At 48.4% G+C, this 20,435-nt stretch overlaps 2 protein-coding genes across 2 annotated transcripts; both read left to right on the forward strand.

Moving 5' to 3' along the window:
• Positions 1–3,234, forward strand: nek2 (NIMA-related kinase 2). The gene is made up of 9 exons (XM_028953507.1): positions 1–303; positions 478–695; positions 1,253–1,490; positions 1,562–1,644; positions 1,713–1,839; positions 1,913–2,120; positions 2,228–2,282; positions 2,371–2,447; positions 2,756–3,234. Exons 1-9 carry the CDS (start codon positions 208–210, stop codon positions 2,914–2,916), a joined length of 1,263 nt encoding a protein of 420 aa, XP_028809340.1. The 5' UTR covers positions 1–207; the 3' UTR covers positions 2,917–3,234.
• Positions 3,235–3,568: 334 nt separating this feature from the next.
• slc30a1a (solute carrier family 30 member 1a) lies at positions 3,569–7,291 on the forward strand. Its single transcript, XM_028953506.1, has 2 exons — positions 3,569–4,310; positions 4,582–7,291. Exons 1-2 carry the CDS (start codon positions 3,725–3,727, stop codon positions 5,463–5,465), a joined length of 1,470 nt encoding a protein of 489 aa, XP_028809339.1. The 5' UTR covers positions 3,569–3,724; the 3' UTR covers positions 5,466–7,291.
• Positions 7,292–20,435: the final 13,144 nt, after the last annotated feature.

The raw sequence follows: 20,435 nt of genomic DNA on the forward strand, positions 1-20,435 counted from the left end.
TAAAATCCCGCGCGCTCTCGCGCGTTTCTGAGTCTCCACCTTCGCGCCAGTGGCAGCCAATGAAACGGCCTGTTCGCAGCAGCTGCCGCCAATCAGCGGTGCGGAATTGCGGGCAGAATTTGAAGCGGCTTGACTGCGAGGGTCCCAGGCTGCAGCGGCGGTTGTTTGGTCGTCTGGTCGCCAGTTTGACCGCTTCTGGTTACCAGCATGGCGTCTCTCGTCGACGGGTACGAAGTCTTGAGCACAATCGGTTCGGGCTCGTACGGAAAATGCCAGAAGGTTCGCCGGAAATCGGATGGGAAGGTAACGTTTGTCGATATGTTTAAAGGACCGTGTATATGTGTTTAATGTAAGCTGGTGTGCTTGAGTAGCTACACCACTGTGGGTGAACTGGGTTAATTTGACCACCCATCATGTCTCCTGGTTGAAGAGATGAACAGATTGGTTTGCAGCTGACCTGCTGCTGGTATTTGGCAGGTTCTTGTGTGGAAGGAACTGGACTACGGCTCCATGACCGAGGCTGAGAAGCGGATGCTGGTGTCTGAAGTGAACCTCCTCCGTGAGCTGAAGCACCCCAACATCGTCCGGTACTACGACCGCATCGTGCACCGGCCCACCACCACGCTGTACATCGTGATGGAGTACTGTGAGGGCGGGGACCTGGCCAGTCTGATCGCAAAGTGCGTCAGAGAGAGGTGGGTGCAGCAGGCCTGGTCGTCGGCAAGGTGGCTTCCTTGCTGGTGTGTTCCCGGTTCTGGGTTCTCCAGCTGTGGATGTTTAAAGTGGGGGTGGGAAAGTGACACACTGCAGCACATTTCATCCTGTGAAATGTCTCCTCTGCTTTGAACCATTGCCCTTGGTGTGCAGTGTGTGGGGACGGTGCTTTGCTCAGTGGCACCTTGGTGGATCGGGAATCGAACCTTGTGATTACGGGGCCACTAGGCCACCACTGCCCTGTTTTGCCTTTTTATGTTTCTGCTTTAATCACCCATGAGACACATGAATTTTCAATTTAAGTTTGATTGCTTTGTATTATTAACAATGTAAGTTGATTCCACCAAAAAATTGTATTATTCAAGATTTTAAAAAGTCAGTTCATTTTCTGATTTTAATATTGCTGTTTGCTTCCTACTGATTCTAAAATGTCTAGTTTAGAACCACAGTGTCTCCGTTTTAAATGCAGAATCCATACTGCCACGGTTCCTCCTGCGTTCCTTTACCCTCAATGCAAACACTCATGCGGTGTCCACAGGAGATACCTGGAGGAGGACTTCATCCTGCGCGTAATGGCCCAGCTGGTCCTGGCGTTGAAAGACTGCCACCGGAGCGATGGGGGACGCACGGTCCTGCACCGTGACCTCAAGCCGGCCAACATTTTCCTAGATGCCAAGCAGAACGTCAAACTTGGAGACTTTGGTCTTGCAAGAATCCTCAACCATGACACCAGCTTCGCCAAAACGTTTGTTGGGACGCCATATTACATGTCTCCAGTAAGTCCCTGCAGACTCTGACCTGTGTGTCCTGCGCACTGCATCATGTCCTTCCTAACTGTCTGTCTTAGGAACAAATGAATGGGATGTCCTACAATGAGAAGTCTGATATCTGGTCCCTGGGTTGTGTACTCTACGAACTCTGTGCTTTAACGTAAGTGGCATAGACTGCAATTATTCCGATGTAAGATTGTCTTTCGTGACTCTTGTGTACCTCTCTAGTCCTCCCTTCACGGCCTGTAACCGGAAAGAACTGGCTGCGAAGATCCGAGACGGGAAATTTCGCAGGATCCCGTTCCGATATTCAGAGGAGCTGAACTCCTTCTTGGCGAGAATGCTTGATTTGAAGGTATTTCTGGCCGCCCTGCTCGCGTAGTTGGACGCGTCCGCGTTGCCCTGATTGCCTTCTGCTCTGTCGTCAGGACTACATGAGACCCTCCGTGGAGTCGATACTGCAGAGCCGGCTGATTGTTGGTGTGGTTGAGGAGGAGCAGAGGAAGGCGCAGACCCGTGAACGGCCCGGTCCGCCCTCGCCCCGGCACTCTGCGCCCGCGGCGGAGCTCCAGCTGAGGGAGCAGCAGCTGCGGGACCGGGAACTCTCGCTCCGGCAGCGGGAGGAGAGGCTGGAGCGTCAGTTCTTCTCCTCGTATTAATATTAGAATAATAATAATAATGCAGCGTTCATGTATTTTAATGAACATTCATAATCCATCATGTCACTGATTCTTTTATTTCAGAGAGGGAGCAGGAGCTCTGTGTCCGTGAGAAGCTGTCCAACGAGAAGCTTGCCAGGTTCTTATATCTTCACTTCTGATGCATCTGACTCACTACCTCAGTGTAATATTTTTTATTTTAATGTTCTTCTTTCTCATGACCTCAGGGCAGAAAACATCCTGAAAAACTGGAGCTTAATGAAACAGCAGAGGGCGCTCTCTCCTATTTATTCCAATGACCTAGGTATGAAAGGTCTGCAAGGACGGAAGCCTTCGAAATGTCCATAACTGTCTCTGTTGTGCTTGTGTGTATCTGAATGTGCTGCAGTTTTAAATTCTGTAAATAAATAGTTTGGAGTGGACGTAACTGGGCGTGTATGGAATACTGTTTTTTATGTTGCTCATGAGACACTATGTTCTTGTTTGTGAATTGTAATTCTGCATTATTATTTATTTATTTTTTATTATTAAACTTTTTATGGGTTTGGGGGGGGAAAAAAAAAAAAACAGCATTTCAAAAGTAGTGAGTTGTTTTAATTTGTCCCCTTACAGAGCCAGTGGCGGAGAGCACTTCGCTGGGCCCAAAGAGGGTCCACTTTGCTGGAGAGCGTAAGGAGAACCGGGAGTTGGGCCGGAAGCCGCAGCATCATGCCCTGGGAGATGTGGAGAAGAATTTTCAGCTCGGGAGCAGACAGATCCTGGGCATCCGTTAGGTGTGGGGTGGAGGGCTTGAGCATTAAAAGTGGAGATGACTGCTGACATGGTGTCGTAAAGCAGTAATTACACAGTAAACTGTGCTAAATTAGTACTGCATGATATTTAGCCTGGAGAAGGCTGAGCTGAATATGTCTGCAGAGCAGGGACCGATTGTCCTTCGCCACTATTGTACGTAAAGGAGGATCTCTGCTGTCTTGTCCTGTGGAACACTGGATGTGATGATTGAACTACTGGGATATTCTTCTTTTCTGCTCTGATCGTCACTGCATCTTGAAATGTCAGCATCCTTTATGTTCTCGCTTCCTCATTTGGGCCTGTTCTGTTTTTTTCTTTATGTAATTTAAACTGCTTTTAATGCATACTGTGAGATGAGTTTTATTACATACGGTGGGATAATAATTTGGGTGAGATTGTGAGGGATATAATAAGTCCGGATGAAAAGTATTAAAAGATCCGGATCACGTTAAAGACGCCACACAGCTCTACTGATCACGTGGTACATCGCGACAAAGGGGGCCGTGTGAACGTCCGCCCTGTCCGTCACGTGACACTTGAACAATGGCGTCGCATTCGCGGCGCTCGCTGCCTAGGCAACCGCCAATCAGCGCGCTGCGGGGCGTGGCTTCGGGCGCCTGGTTCCGTGTGGAAAGTTTACCGGCTCGGGTGCAAAGTTTCAGCCCGTCTGCAAAGCGGCGCTCTACCAGAATCTGCTGCGGGTTCCGGCGCGACTCACTGCGGACGGAGGGTTCTAGTTGAGCGTCGGGAACCGCTAGCTGTGCTGTGCCGTTCAGGGGACACGGGGACATGGCCTGCGAACCCAACCGCGTCCGGCTGCTCTGCATGCTGTCGCTCACCTTCGGCTTCTTCGTGGTGGAGGTGGTGGTGAGCCGCATCACGGCGTCCCTGGCGATGCTGTCGGACTCGTTCCACATGCTGTCGGACGTGATCGCGCTGGTCGTGGCCCTGGTGGCCGTGCGCTTCTCGGAGAAGACCCAGGCCACCAACAAGAACACGTTCGGCTGGATCCGCGCCGAGGTGATGGGCGCCTTGGTTAACGCCGTTTTCCTCACCGCGCTCTGCTTCACCATCGTCCTGGAGGCCATCGAACGCTTCACCGAGCCGCACGTGATCGAGAGTCCGCACGTCGTGATCGGCGTCGGGGCGGCGGGGCTGCTGGTCAACCTGCTGGGGCTGTGTCTCTTCCACGGACACGCCGGAGGCGGACACGGACACTCCCACGGAGGAGGACACTCGCACGGGAACAAGAAGAACAAAAGGGCCAAGCTGTGCAAGAGCGACCGGCCCTCCGGGAACGGGGCTTCCGGCGAGGAGACCAACAACCTGGTGGGCAGCCCGAACGGGGCCGCCCCGGGCAGGACGACCAGGACCGGTACCGTTATCTTCCTCCTCCTACCCCGTGTTTTTATCACTGAGAGAGGTGACCCCACGGCCAGGGAATTAGTAGAAATCTGCATGAATATAGAGGCTTGTATAGAGAGGTTATTACTGTGATAGTCTTGATTGGAATGGATTCAGTTTGATCATCTGGTTACTAGTAGCACGGTCGCGGAGAAGCAAGTCATATGGGCTCCAGCAGGCATTGAGCGAATCTCTTTATTTAGCGGTGTGGGTGGTACTGACGCTGTTCCTTCTGCTCGCAGATATCTCCGGTAAGGACTGCACCGACCTGCAGCTGAATGGCCGCGCCCCGTACGAGGAGATGGAGTCCGGCCACGGCCACTCGCACGAGGATTCGTCGGCCTCGCAGCTCAACATGCGTGGCGTCTTCCTGCATGTGCTTGGCGACGCCCTCGGCTCAGTCATCGTGGTGGTGAACGCGCTCATCTTCACGTTCGTCTGGCAGCCCTGTGAGCCCGGCCTTCCGTGCGTCAACCCCTGCACTGAGGGTCATTGCTCAGACCACCAGAACCACACGCTGGTGAACGAGTCGCTGCCGGCTTCGGTGTCGAGGGCGGGGCCGTGCTGGGTGCTGTACCTGGACCCCACCCTGTGCGTGATCATGGTGTGCATCTTGCTCTACACCACCTACCCGCTGCTGAAGGAGTCGGCGCTCATCCTGCTCCAGACGGTGCCCAAGCAGATCGACATGCACCAGCTGAACGAGCGGCTGCGCGGCCTGGATGGCGTCCTCGCCGTCCATGAGCTGCACATCTGGCAGCTGGCCGGCAGTCGCATCATCGCCACGGCGCACATCAAGTGCCACGACCCGGCCTCCTACATGGACGTGGCCAAGCGCATCAAGGACTTCTTCCACGATGAGGGCATCCACGCCACCACCATCCAGCCGGAGTTCGTCATCGTCAACTCGGAGTCGCGTGCCTCGCTCTGCGAGCTCTCCTGCCGGACTCAGTGCGCACCCAAGCTGTGCTGCGGCTCCGCTGACGCCGGCGGCGGCAAGAAGCCCTCGCTTTCTGGCCCTCCCGCCTGCCTGGAGGTCATCAGCGAGGCGCCGGAGAGCATCCAGGTGGTGCCGCGGGCCGAGCAGGAAGTCATCGTCACCCGGGAGGTGGAGTCATCCTTGTGAGGGTCTCTCCCCGCTGCATGCGTCTGCTCCACCCACGCTGCGTTGTCACGTGCCGTCTGGTCGCTGTGACTGTGCCAAAGCTTCTCCTGGCAGAACAGGACAGGACGGTCTGTTCAACAGGAACCTTCCCAACTTTCTTTTTTCCTGGAAGAATGAGTTTTCTCCTTTACTGGTTCCTGATTGAAGAAAAGATATCTAATTTATGTATTTAAGTTATTAATCATCTTTTCCCCCTCTTTCTAGTGGCTTTTATAGAAAAAAGGTTTGTATAATGAACATGTTGAAGGCTGAACAATCTACATTATTGTATTTTAGTAGTCTCTTCTTTTTTAATATTTTCTTGCCTTGTTCATTTCCAGGAGGTACATTTACTAATAAAACCACAAGCTGTTTAGCTCCAGGTCTTTTCCTCCAAAACTCAACACGGATGTTTTCTGCCTTTTCACATTTCTGTGAAGCGTTTATTATTATTATTACACATAAAAATCAACACAGGGTCAAAATTATACATACCGATTGAAATATGCATACACCAAAACAAATATTTGCATGAATGTCCCTTCTGGCATAATTCAGGCTGGATATTCCCCTGGTTTCCTGGCGGTGACCTGGCTTTTAAGGATGCTGATGTACCTGTGGCTTCATGGCTGTATAAAATTCTCCAGTTCATGGCAGCACCTCCTGAAAACATGACTTGCTGTACTGCTGTTGGTTTTTTGGAACGTGTTAGTTGGTCCATTATATTCTGTTCAAACAGGCCTTTTAATGAAGCTCAGTCATGATCAATAATGAGAAATGAAAAGGCCTCGTTCCTGTACAATATTCATTTTTCACTTGGTGTATGTGCATATTTTAGCCTGTATGTGTAATGTTTCTCAGATCGCTGGATGAAGTTAACCAAGAATTTGGTGTAGAAATATTCAAAGTGCTTCCTCAGATGAGGAACAGTTTCGAGAAATGACCCGAAGATGAAAATGACCATTCATGTCCACGACAATTAAACTTGAGCTGTTCAGTCTGCTGGACTTGTTCATCTCGGATCTTCGTAGTTGTCCTCTGCTGGAGTTGGGCACGAGCGTGGGGATCTAGCTGGACCTTTATTGTCTTTTTAATGGTTATATTCCGTGGTGACCATTCGGGAAACCGGAGGGCAGACTGTCGAACCTGAATCTTGTGGTTGGTGCTTGTAAAATTTATTAGAGATGTGACAAGGGGGACACTTGTTAGGTCATGGTCACAAACGCCCGCTGGAGCATCTGGGAATGCAACGAATGTCATTGTTGCTGGATATGGCTGCGATTTATTCCATTTGAAACAGAGGTTACTTCATTCTCATGAGTTGCCACAGCCGCTTTTCTTTTTCACATGTGTGTGTACATTTTTACACAACTGGGGAGGATTTATACTGAGACTGTTTTCCTGAGCCTTATGTAACCGTATGCAACCCGAAAGAGACACTAGTGCAAAGCAGCCTGACCCTTAACCTTTGATAGTTGTGACGAGTTCCACTGTCCCCCTCTGGTCTTCATTGGTCCTCTCTCTGTTTCTGGTGCTGAGTTGTTGGTTTTTCCACAAAACACATTGCATTTCAGCTGATTTTTATATATGAAAAATACCTTATTGTTACTGTTTTAAACATTTAGATATTTTAAACAATTTTTCAGTCACTTTGGAGTGCCCTTCAACCCGTAAAAATGTGGAATTTTGTCAAAATGGTAAAAAAAATTGTTGTACACCTTTATTTTATGCACTTATGTGTAGTACCTGGCCATTGTTCCATTGTACTCAGTACTTGGTTGGGCCAATATTATGGTTGAAATATTTTCTAATAAACAGAACTTAATGCCAAAATGGTTGTTGTTGTTTGCGTATGTGCATAATTTCGTACATTTGTATATATTTAAGTACAATGCATGTACTTATATAAATATCCAGAGGTGAGGAAAAAATACCGTAAGCCAGAATGACATTGACCACTGTTTTACTAATATAATTAGAATAATAAGGATAAATTGTAGCAAAAAAAACAAGTATTAAGCTTTCATCACCTTATTCAGACTGACGATGAAGACATCACGTTCACACATTTGTATTTTATGAACGCATCTATGCTAAATGAGCCACAATGCTGCTGAGGTGCTTGTGGTGTGTCCATGGTGCACCGCTACCAGATAAAAATTTGCCAATCTTCTCAACATTCATTGCAAAGTCTTTGCATTCTATGTGAATAACTGGATATGTGTACTGATTGACAGCCCTCATATATAATATTTATCAAGTACTAGCTTAAAATATTATTACTTTTGTAATATTTAGTTGGACTGCCTTTAGACTTAATTACAGAATACTTTCTCCAAGGTATTGCTTCAAATAAAGCATGGAGCATCTTCTCCAGAACATGTATGAAAATGCTGTTCCCTAAATCCCAGAGGTGGAAAGTATGGGGATGCAGTATATACTGAGGTTGTAACTGAAGAAACTCCACAGGCTTGTTCATCGTTGGGCGTATCGTACCCTGGAGCAGACCACATGACCCCATGATTCCCAGTCTGTTTGGTACCAGAGCTCTGCTCCTTACATAGTGGATGTACTCCTAGGAGCGCATTTAGATTAGATTAGATTAGATTCGATTAGATTAGATTAGATTCAACTTTATTGTCATTACACATGTACAAGTACAGGGCAACGAAATGTAGTTTAGGTCTAACCAGGAGTGCAATAAGCAGCAAGTGCAGGATACAGTTCAAATAAGTTATATATATATACATAAAGTGATATGTGCAGGAGTAGTACAGTGCAGTGATTATCAGGAGTGTATGGGGTAGGGGGGGCAGAGGAGTTCAGCAAGGAAACAGCTCTGGGAAAAAAGCTGTTCCTAAGTCTGCTGGTTCTTGTCCGTGGTAGCCTGAAGCGTCTGCCCGAAGGCAGGAGAGAGAACAGTTCGTGGGCTGGGTGGGAGGAGTCCTTAAGAATACTGCGAGCTCGACGCAGACAGTGCTTCCTCTGGATTTCCTCAATGGATGGAAGTGGAGTCCCTGTGATGAGCTGGGCAGTTTCACCACCCGCTGCATCGCATTACGCTCAGCAACAGGGCAGCTTCCATACCACACTGTGAGACAGCTGGTTAGGATGCTCTCTATTGTAGAGCAGTAGAAGTTCAACAGGATGGTAGTGGGTAGCTGGTTCTTTTTTAATGTTCTCAAGAAGAAGAGGCGCTGGTGAGCCTTCTTGACCAGGCTGGAGGTGTTAATGCTCCCGGACAGGTCCTCTGAGATGTGGGTCCCCAGGAACTTGAAGGATGTAACAGGCTCCACAGTCGTCCCATTGATGTGGATGGGATCATGCGAGCCTCTTCTCTCCCTCCTGAAGTCCACAATGAGCTCCTTGGTCTTGGTGGTGTTTAGGAGAAGATTATTTTCTGTGCACCAAGTGGCCAGATGCTGGACCTCCTCCCTGTAGGCAGTCTCATCGTTGTTGTCGATGAGACCTATCACCGTGGTGTCATCTGCAAACTTAATAATGTTTGATCCATACATAGGTCGGCAGTCGTGGGTGAAGAGGGAGTAGAGGAAGGGGCTCAGCACACAGCCCTGTGGTACACCAGTGTTGAGCGTGACAGTAGTGGAGCGGATGTGGCCTGACCTTACATGCTGTGGTCTGCTGGTCAGAAAGTCCATAATCCAGTTGCAAAGTGAGGTGTTGATGTCCAGGGCTCTAAGTTTAGAGATTAACTTAGAGGGGATGACAGTGTTAAATGCTGAGCTGAAATCAACAAACAGCATCCGTGCATAGGTGTTTTGCTTGTCCAGGTGTGTGAGTACAGAGTTTTGAAATTTATTGTTGAATTTCAAAACTTTTAGAAGTGAAATGCCACAGATGTGGAAGGCAACTGCTTGTTAGCTTGTGATCACCATTTACATTTACATTTATGGCATTTATCAGACCCCCTTATCCAGAGCGACTTACAATCAGTAGTTACAGGGACAGTCCTCCCCTGGAGCAATTTAGGGTTAAGTGTCTTGCTCAGGGACACAAAGGTAGTAAGCGGGATTTGAACTTGGGTCTTCTGGTTCATAGGCAAGTGTGTTACCCACTAGGCTACTACCAACACCAGGGTCTTCTAAAACTAGACAGGGGCTGAACACCAGGAGAGCACAAAGTGCCAGGTTCAAACACACACTACTCACTTACACCTACTGCCAGTCCAATAGCAATTACGATGGTGGGATGGTGAGGCTCGGACTGAGAGTCAAAGGTCCGCTCTGGATGGGTGAGAGCACAGTGCTAACAACGAATCCCAGCTAATTAAAAAAAAACCTGTTAGAACAAAACTATTCACACTGTAAGTGCACCAAATCAAATGACAGTGCACGGCTATTGACCTGCTATACAATTGCATGAACATGCTGGCATTTAAGATGGAGAACACACCACAGTCCAGTTTGCCAGACCATGGCCTTATTTAGGAGATTTTTTTTGTTGTAGGGTTGAACGGTTATGGTTAATAAGACTAGAAAGGTGATTGTATTTACAGTCTTTTCAAATTAGTGACCACATATATCATGTAATAAATGTTATATATGATTATACATGATTATATGATATACTGATCACCCAAAACAATTATATTGTGAATATAGGATACGACACTGTGTGTAGTGGACGGAGACTGCAGGACAGGACAGTGGGTGTAGTTGACTGAGACTGCAGGACGGGACAGAGTGTGTAGTGGACGGAGTCTGCAGGACGGGACAGCATGCATAGTGGACGGAGACTACATGACGGTGTGTGTAGTGGACGGAGACTGCAGGACGGACCGGTGTGTGTAGTGGACGGAGACTGCAGGACGGACCGGTGTGTGTAGTGGACGGAGACTACGGGACGGTGTGTGTAGTGGATGGAGACTGCAGGACGGGACCGTGTGGGTAGTGGACGGAGACTGCAGGACGGGACAACGTGTGTAGTGGACTGAGACTGTAGGACGGGACAGTGTGTGTAGTGGACGAAGACTGCAGGACGGGACAGTGTGTTTAGTGGACGGAGACTGCAGGATGGGACAGTGTGTGTAGTGGACGGAGACTGCAGGACGGGACGGCGTGTGTAGTGGACGGAGACTGCAGGACGGGACGGTGTGTGTAGTGGACGGAGACTGCAGGACGGGACAGTGTGTGTAGTGGACGGAGACTGCAGGACGGGACAGCGTGTGTAGTGGACGGAGACTGCAGGATGGGACAGTATGTGTAGTGGATGGAGACTGCAGGACGGGACAGAGTGTGTAGTGGACGGAGACTGTAGGATGGGACAGTGTGCGTAGTGGACGGAGACTGTAGGATGGGACAGTGTGTGTAGTGGACGGAGACTGCAGGACGGGACGGTGTGGGTAGTGGACGGAGACTGCAGGACAGGACAGCGTGTGTAGTGGACGGAGACTGCAGGACGGGACGGCATGTGTAGTGGATGGAGACTGCAGGACGGGACAGTGTGTGTAGTGGACGGAGACTGCAGGACGGGACAGTGTGTGTAGTGGACGGAGACTGCAGGACGGAGACTGCAGGACGGGACGGCGTGTGTAGTGGACAGAGACTGCAGGACGGGACAGTGTGTGTAGTGGACGGAGACTGCAGGACGGGACGGCGTGTGTAGTGGACGGAGACTGCAGGACGGGACGGCGTGGGTAGTGGACGGAGACTGCAGGACGGGACAGTGTGTGTAGTGGACGGAGACTGCAGGACGGACCGGCGTGTGTAGTGAACGGAGACTTCAGGACGGAGACTGCAGGACGGGACGGTGTGTGTAGTGGACGGAGACTGCAGGACGGGACAGCGTGTGTAGTGGACGGAGACTGCAGGACGGGACAGTGTGTGTAGTGGACGGAGACTGCAGGACGGAGACTGCAGGATGGGACGGCGTGTGTAGTGGACGGAGACTGCAGGACGGGACAGCGTGTGTAGTGGACGGAGACTGCAGGACGGGACGGCGTGTGTAGTGGACGGAGACTTCAGGACGGAGACTGCAGGACGGGACGGCGTGTGTAGTGGACGGAGACTGCAGGACGGGACAGTGTGTGTAGTGGATGGAGACTGCAGGACGGGACAGCGTGTGTAGTGGACGGAGACTGCAGGACGGGACAGCGTGTGTAGTGGATGGAGACTGCAGGATGGGACGGCGTGTGTAGTGGACAGAGACTGCAGGACGGGACAGTGTGTGTAGTGGACGGAGACTGCAGGACGGGACAGTGTGTGTAGTGGACGGAGACTGCAGGACGGGACAGCGTGTGTAGTGGATGGAGACTGCAGGACGGGACAGTGTGTGTAGTGGACGGAGACTGCAGGACGGACCGGCGTGTGTAGTGGACGGAGACTTCAGGACGGAGACTGCAGGACGGGACGGCGTGTGTAGTGGACGGAGACTGCAGGACGGGACAGTGTGTGTAGTGGACGGAGACTGCAGGACGGGACAGCATGTGTAGTGGACGGAGACTGCAGGACGGGACGGCGTGTATAGTGGACGGAGACTGCAGGATGGGACAGTATGTGTAGTGGATGGAGACTGCAGGACGGGACAGAGTGTGTAGTGGACGGAGACTGTAGGATGGGACAGTGTGCGTAGTGGACGGAGACGGTAGGATGGGACAGTGTGTGTAGTGGACGGAGACTGCAGGACGGGACGGCGTGTGTAGTGGACGGAGACTGCAGGACGGGACAGTGTGTGTAGTGGACGGAGACTGCAGGATGGGACAGTATGTGTAGTGGATGGAGACTGCAGGACGGGACAGAGTGTGTAGTGGACGGAGACTGTAGGATGGGACAGTGTGCGTAGTGGACGGAGACTGTAGGACGGGACAGTGTGTGTAGTGGACGGAGACTGCAGGACGGGACGGCGTGTGTAGTGGACGGAGACTGCAGGACGGGACAGTGTGTGTAGTGGACGGAGACTGCAGGACGGGACGGCGTGTGTAGTGGACGGAGACTGCAGGACGGGACAGTGTGTGTAGTGGACGGAGACTGCAGGACGGGACGGCGTGTGTAGTGGACGGAGACTGCAGGACGGGACAGTGTGTGTAGTGGACGGAGACTGCAGGACGGGACAGTGTGTGTAGTGGACGGAGACTGCAGGATGGGACAGTGTGCGTAGTGGACGGAGACTGTAGGATGGGACAGTGTGTGTAGTGGACGGAGACTGCAGGACGGGACGGCGTGTGTAGTGGACGGAGACTGCAGGACGGGACGGCGTGTGTAGTGGACGGAGACTTCAGGACGGAGACTGCAGGACGGGACAGTGTGTGTAGTGGACGGAGACTGCAGGACGGGACGGCGTGTGTAGTGGACGGAGACTGCAGGACGGGACGGCGTGTGTAGTGGACGGAGACTGCAGGACGGGACAGCGTGTGTAGTGGACGGAGACTGTAGGACGGGACAGTGTGTGTAGTGGACGGAGACTGCAGGATGGGACAGTGTGTGTAGTGGACGGAGACTGCAGGACGGGACAGTGTGTGTAGTGGACGGAGACTGCAGGACGGGACAGTGTGCGTAGTGGACGGAGACTGTAGGATGGGACAGTGTGTGTAGTGGACGGAGACTGCAGGACGGGACGGCGTGTGTAGTGGACGGAGACTGCAGGACGGGACGGCGTGTGTAGTGGACGGAGACTGCAGGACGGGACGGCGTGTGTAGTGGACGGAGACTTCAGGACGGAGACTGCAGGACGGGACAGTGTGTGTAGTGGACGGAGACTGCAGGACGGGACGGCGTGTGTAGTGGACGGAGACTGCAGGACGGGACGGCGTGTGTAGTGGACGGAGACTGCAGGACGGGACGGCGTGTGTAGTGGACGGAGACTGCAGGACGGGACAGTGTGTGTAGTGGACGGAGACTGTAGGACGGGACAGTGTGTGTAGTGGACGGAGACTGCAGGACGGGACAGTGTGTGTAGTGGACGGAGACTGCAGGACGGGACAGTGTGTGTAGTGGACGGAGACTGCAGGACGGGACGGCGTGTGTAGTGGACGGAGACTGCAGGACGGGACGGCGTGTGTAGTGGACGGAGACTGCAGGACGGGACGGCGTGTGTAGTGGACGGAGACTGCAGGACGGGACAGTGTGTGTAGTGGACGGAGACTGCAGGACGGGACAGTGTGTGTAGTGGACTGCAGGTCTCGGCCGTTAATCTCTCAGACTTTGATCAGAGTTCAGTGAGTAATCAGCTGTAATGAGGCCTTGCTGATAAATTTAATGCCAAGTTGACAGTAAAGAGGTGATCAATATACATAAGTATGTATGTGGAATTATGTAACAGAGGCGGAGTAATACACCAACACAAAAATCAACTCTATTCATGTACATAAACATTTTAATTCTTTCTATTGACCAACTCATGTGTCTCCATGTCTTCATTCCCCACCTTGAGTAATATTAATAATTCAAATTAAAAATGACTTTTCTTCATGTATACAGGGTGAAGTGTGAACAAGGTGACACAGCGGCATTGTGGCATTTCCATTGTCACGCAACGTTGTGCACATTCCAGAGGAGCCCTGATAGCAGCGCTGAACCCGGACAGACTCTGGGAAAGAGGGCGCACATGGCCGATAAGCCTTGCCGCTCCACAGAACAAAGTCAGCTCGATAAGGAGTGTGTGGCTTTTCTTCTCCTCTTCTGTCTGCCTGCCTGACATGTTACGTTATCAGCAAACATCAAGATAAGATGATTAGAAGAATTTCACTGTGACAGCTTTCTCTTCTCTGTACTCAGGACCGTCCTTAGCAGCAAGCGAGCACATGCTCTGTAAAAGAGGGTCAGAGGTTAAAGCAATACTGAGCAACTGAGCAATATACAGACCACACCCTCGAGGTGAGTGTGTAAAGAAATAAACAGAACTTTTCATAAAATAATACATTTTATGCTGCATCATTGTTTGTTTTCACTAAAGCAATAAACAAATACAATTCTTAATTTAATTCTTAATATTTCTGACATGATACATTTCATGGACAAGATTTTAGTTGTGGTTCAGCTGTTATAGAGAAATGTGAGTGCAATCACACTGCAAAATGCCTAAAATGGTCACCACCTGCAGACAGACTCCATGAGGGGGGTACGAGGACCCAACATCCACGAGTGGGGGTCGTGCTTATAGCCCAACACATTGCAGCACGTTTGGCATTTACCAGAGAACACCAAGATTGGCAAATTAGCCACTGGTGCTCTTCACAGTTTAAAGCAGGTTTATACTGAGAACATGTGATAGACGTGACAGTTCTGCTGCCTGCAACATCCTGACAGTGGGTCAGTAATGGTGTGAGGTGCCATTTCTTTGGAGGTCATTGGGTACATTTACATTTACAGCATTTATCAGATGCCCTTATCCAGAGCAACTTACAATCAGTAGTTACAGGGACAGTCCGCCTGGAGACACTCAGGGTTAAGTATCTTGCTTAGGGACGCAGTTGTAGTAAGTGGGGTTTGAACCTGGGTCTTCTGGTTCATAGGCCAGTGTGTTACCCACTAGGCTACTACCACCATCTAGGTGTCTATAGATGGTGTCTATCACCCCAATACAATTGCCTCCCTATCCCAAAAATGTCTGAAGTGAAACAAACACCATATGTACACCATCCAGTAAGTCTCTCACAAGTCTCTTATTGTGAGTAGTCTATATGTGTGCATGTGTGTGTGTGTGTGTGTGTGTGTATGTATATATGTGTATTGTTCTCCTTTTTCTGATGTGTGCCTGTCCAGTCGTAAAAGGGAAATATTCATGTATTTCCGGGCGTAATTGGCCAGGTTCATCCTTTGAAAGGGTGGAGGCAGCCTTGATCAAGCCCCTTCTATGTTATTTATGACTTTCATGTGCTTCTGGGACTTAAATATGTAAATGGATGTAACCTGATGAATCCTGGCCTTGTCATTTTGGAATAAGCCCATCCTACTGATATTTCCCGATGGACTAACCTGTTCATTCAGTAGATTTAGGTGGTCAGCTGACCCCATTCTTTCGGGACAGAATGCTTCTGAACCTCAACCTCCTTGAGTCCCCTTCACATTGCGTGTGTTCACATTTTTCACCAGCTAGTGATTTTTTATTACTTGACTTCACCAAATGTTTCAGTGATCACCGATTACAAATGTTCTGTGAAGATGATTCCCCAATGTCCTTCCAATTTGATATGATGTGTTGGACAGTTCTTAAGCCAGTTTTTGTAGTATTAGCAAGTGTTTTCTTTGATTGATGAATGCTAATATCGGACCCTTCTGAACCAGATGAACATCTGTACCATGACCACAGGATGTGTCTTCTGATTTTCAGACCAGTCCAGTTTCTCCATACCAAGCCCAACCCCACAACATAATCCTCTCCCTCACCAAGCTTTAAACTTTGTCTTACAAATGCATACAATACTGGTCTGGATTTAGGGAGATCCCTTTTTATATCAGTGCTTGGCCCTGTGGTGACCCTGTTACTGACACAAATAGAGGACAGGCCTATTGTTTTTTATTCATGATCATATTTAACAGATTGCTTATGGAAATGAGGGGGTGTGAGGCAACATCACCAATCGTTGCACCACTGTGTGGCCAACATTTCCAAACACTCTTAGTATATATAATGTTTATCAGAAGGAAATAAATATTTTATTACATATTCAGATCATCCATTTAACACCATTAAATAAAGTACACATCATCAGCCAGAACATTATGAATGCTGATGTGACGTAGCATCTTCTAGTCTTAGAAGGTGGGGTTTCAACCTGGGTCAGTGGTTTCCTAGCGGGTAAGGAAGCAGCCACTGAGCACAGCACCGTCCCCACAAACTGCTCCGCCCACTGCACACCAAGGGTGATGGTTAAATGCAGAGGACACATTTCACTGTGTGTACTGGGTGCTGTACTGTGGTACTTCACTTCACTTAAACTGGTTAGTGGTCAGACGGCAGCTAATACATACAACTCCTTCAGCAGATGGAGCCTATATATTTACTACAAGATGCACAATACAGGGAGTGCAGAATTATTAGGCAAGTTGTATTTTTGATGAATAATTGTATTATTGAACAACAACCATGTTCTCAATGAACCCAAAAACTCATTAATATCAAAGCTGAATGTTTTTGGAAGTAGTTTTTAGTTTGTTTTTATTTTTAGCTATTTTAGGGGGGATATCTGTGTGTGCAGGTGACTATTACTGTGCATAATTATTAGGCAACTTAACAAAAAACAAATATATACCCATTTCAACTATTTATTTTTACCAGTGAAACCAATATAACATCTCCACATTCACAAATATACATTTCTGACATTCAAAAACAAATCAGCGACCAATATAGCCACCTTTCTTTGCAAGGACACTCAAAAGCCTGCCATCCATGGATTCTGTCAGTGTTTTGATCTGTTCACCATCAACATTGCGTGCAGCAGCAACCACAGCCTCCCAGACACTGTTCAGAGAGGTGTACTGTTTTCCCTCCTTGTAAATCTCACATTTGATGATGGACCACAGGTTCTCAATGGGGTTCAGATCAGATGAACAAGGAGGCCATGTCATTAGTTCTTCTTTTATACCCTTTCTTGCCAGCCACGCTGTGGAGTACTTGGACGCGTGTGATGGAGCATTGTCCTGCATGTTTTTCTTGAAGGATGCAGACTTCTTCCTGTACCACTGCTTGAAGGTGTCTTCCAGAAACTGGCAGTAGGACAGAGTTGAGCTTGACTCCATCCTCAACCCGAAAAGGCCCCACAAGCTCATCTTTGATGATACCAGCCCAAACCAGTACTCCACCTCCACCTTGTCGGACTGGAACTCTCTGACCTTTACCAATCCAGCCACGGGCCCATCCATCTGGCCCATCAAGACTCACTCTCATTTCATCAGTCCATAAAACCTTAGAAAAATCAGTCTTGAGATATTTCTTGGCCCAGTCTTGATGTTTCAGCTTGTGTGTCTTGTTCAGTGGTGGTCGTCTTTCAGCCGGTGTGTCTTGTTCAGTGGTGGTCGTCTTTCAGCCTTTCTTACCTTGGCCATGTCTCTGAGTATTGCACACCTTGTGCTTTTGGGCACTCCAGTGATGTTGCAGCTCTGAAATATGGCCAAACTGGTGGCAAGTGACATCTTGGCAGCTGCACGCTTGACTTTTCTCAGTTCATGGGCAGTTATTTTGCGCCTTGGTTTTTCCACACGCTTCTTGCGACCCTGTTGACTATTTTGAATGAAACGCTTGATTGTTCGATGATCACGCATCAGAAGCTTTGCAATTTTAAGGGTGCTGCATCCCTCAGCAAGATATCTCACTATTTTTGACTTTTCTGAGCCTGTCAAGTCCTTCTTTTGACCCATTTTGCCAAAGGAAAGGAAGTTGCCTAATAGTTATGCACACCTGATATAGGGTGTTGATGTCATTAGACCACACCCCTTCTCATTAAAGAGATGCACATCACCTAATATGCTTAATTGGTAGTAGGCTTTCGAGCCTATACAGCTTGGAGTAAGACAACATGCATGAAGAGGATGATGTGGACAAAATACTCATTACACACGTACTAAATCATTTTGAAATATTTTTGACCTCTATAATCGTAGAGTTGACAACGTTCTGAGATCAGGGGAGCATTTATCGGGCCAAACTCCCTCAGCAGAGTATTTCCAAGGCCTCAGTGGCCTGGGTGTGCACGCATGTGTGTGTTTGAAATGAATTACACCAGGTGACCTTGTTTATAGCTCAGTTCAAGACAAAAGATTTCAAGTGAGAAGTAGCCGTCTTAGCAACAAAAGCTCCTTATTCTTTTCCTCCTCGGAAACAAGAGACTTACAGTGATTATGAGACATGAGAACAACCCTCAAACAACAACATTGTCTTATGCTTTACAGCCTGAGTGAACAAATCAGATAAGGTCAGGCCGGGCCGAAAATGATGACAGAGCAAGATTCTGACTAGAGGCTGGCGTTCTGGGAGACCGATAAACAGAGAACTGAACAGCTATTCATTCAAGGAAAAGACTGAAACTGCTCTTCATTTTAATAAAAAGCAGGGTGCTGATGTAAAATGACCTGTGTGGAGGGTCAGGCTGCAAAACATTGCATCTGCTCTCCTGCAAAGAAACCTCAAATTGTCTTTTATTTCCTATTGGAAGTTGAATTCATATATATGAATGTGAGTAGAATATGCTGAATTAACTTAGACCATGTAAATGTCAGCCATCAACAGTAATTAAACACATTTACACAGAAATGAAGTTAAACAACAAAATAGGTGGAAGAATTTATGTCCCCAGGCAAGTGGCACCAGCACATTCCAACAGGAATGAAAAGAACAGATGGTGACTTAAGAAATACATGCATTATTATTACAGTAACATTCCTCCGGCTGCCGGTAAAGGTTTATTAGACCTTAAATCCTCATTTAGGAATGGATGGATGAATAAATAACACAAACACTGCTCACAGCGTGTGTGTATGTGTGTGTGTGTGTGTGCTTGTGGTACAGTACCATGGTATTTGCAACAAGCTCAGAGGCTGGACCTCTAAAACAGGGACTTGAGCAAAGGTTGGTGAAAAAGAAGATGTCAGCAAATCCCATTCTCTCCTTTCACCTTTTCAACAAATACACACACAGTCACACGTACCAAAACAGACCAACTGTCCACCACACATCCTGGTGACAGGGGTGGAACCTCATGTTATATTCTGTTACATCTGACACACCACCAGCACAGAGTCAGACACTCCAGAGGGAACACAGCGCTGAGTCATGCTGATGTGACACACAATACGCTGTCACTGTGTCCCGTGTGCAAGACATCCGGTCGTCTCATGTGCAGAAGAACATGGAGGGGAGGGTTACCAAAAAAAATAATTAAAACAATCTACACACACACGCACACACACAGACACACACACACACACACACACACGTACGCACAGAGTGAGGGTGTTGAAGGCTGTTGGTGTGTGTTATTATTTCTTTAGTATGATAATGTTTTGATGTGAACCAGAATCCGGCCATTTTAGGTTTTTAATTTAATCTTTTCCCTTTTTTGTGTGCTTTTCTGTGATGTGTGTGACAGTATCCCTCCTGTTCCTTCACAGGAACCTGCCGTACCTGCAATGCCACGTTCAGTCTGGTCATTTACCAATCCAATGTTGCCAAGTGAACGTCACTCTTTAGAAGAAAGTCACCCTGTCACCTGTTCCCTCCTATTGTACGCAAGTGACACAGCATCATCTAACAGTTAAACCATCTGACTGAGATCCATTAATGCTGGAGGTAATTCTGGAGGTGTGTGTGTGTGTGTGTGTGTGTGTGTGTGGTCAGCAACTGGTAGAGGACGACGTGAGTCTGACTCAGCGCATGCTGTGTGTGAACACACACACCAACAGAATCACAGTCATGTGACGTGACACTGCCGACTCTCTGTGTGTGAGGAGAAACGGGCTGAAACACAAACCAGAGACTCTTAAATCCCCACATCCACACTTCCACCAGGGACTGGGACCTTCAAACAGGAGGGTAAATGCTGACTCTACACACTGTACACACTGTATAATGCTCCAGTTGTCATGGATTTCCTCCTTGGTGAAATGACTCCATCTAGGGGCTGAAATACAGAACAGCGAGAAGAATACTGTCTCATGAAAATTATACATTATACACAACAAAGCAAAAATATTCTGTTCAAATTCCTCCTGAAATTATATAGATGATATCCTGTTTGTATCATATTCACTTATATTAAAATAGATATGTTAATTAAGCAACAATTCACAGGATTTCTTTTGTCTTTTGTAACTGAAGACTGAAGATGAAATAGTCTTACTGCTCCAAAACAAAGTAACCATAAGAGATGCGGCTAAATTATTCAGCATGTTCAGTATAACAGTAATAAGATAATAACAGTTGTGTTGAAAACTGTAGACGGGTCTGTCTGCAGGGCTACTGATCCAGACAGATTCTGATTTTGAATGATATTTCGAA

This window comes from Denticeps clupeoides, chromosome 14 (assembly GCF_900700375.1).
Source record: "Denticeps clupeoides chromosome 14, fDenClu1.1, whole genome shotgun sequence".
Taxonomy (NCBI): domain Eukaryota; kingdom Metazoa; phylum Chordata; class Actinopteri; order Clupeiformes; family Denticipitidae; genus Denticeps; species Denticeps clupeoides.

Bases quoted from the DNA above. Each gene is read 5' to 3' on its own strand.
- nek2 (XM_028953507.1), top strand. From the start codon at position 208: ATGGCGTCTCTCGTCGACGGGTACGAAGTCTTGAGCACAATCGGTTCG. The intron at 696-1,252 runs GTGGGTGCAGCA...CGGTGTCCACAG, and splicing joins GCAAAGTGCGTCAGAGAGAG to GAGATACCTGGAGGAGGACT. The intron at 2,448-2,755 runs GTATGAAAGGTC...GTCCCCTTACAG, and splicing joins TATTTATTCCAATGACCTAG to AGCCAGTGGCGGAGAGCACT.
- slc30a1a (XM_028953506.1), top strand. From the start codon at position 3,725: ATGGCCTGCGAACCCAACCGCGTCCGGCTGCTCTGCATGCTGTCGCTC. The intron at 4,311-4,581 runs GTACCGTTATCT...TTCTGCTCGCAG, and splicing joins GGGCAGGACGACCAGGACCG to ATATCTCCGGTAAGGACTGC.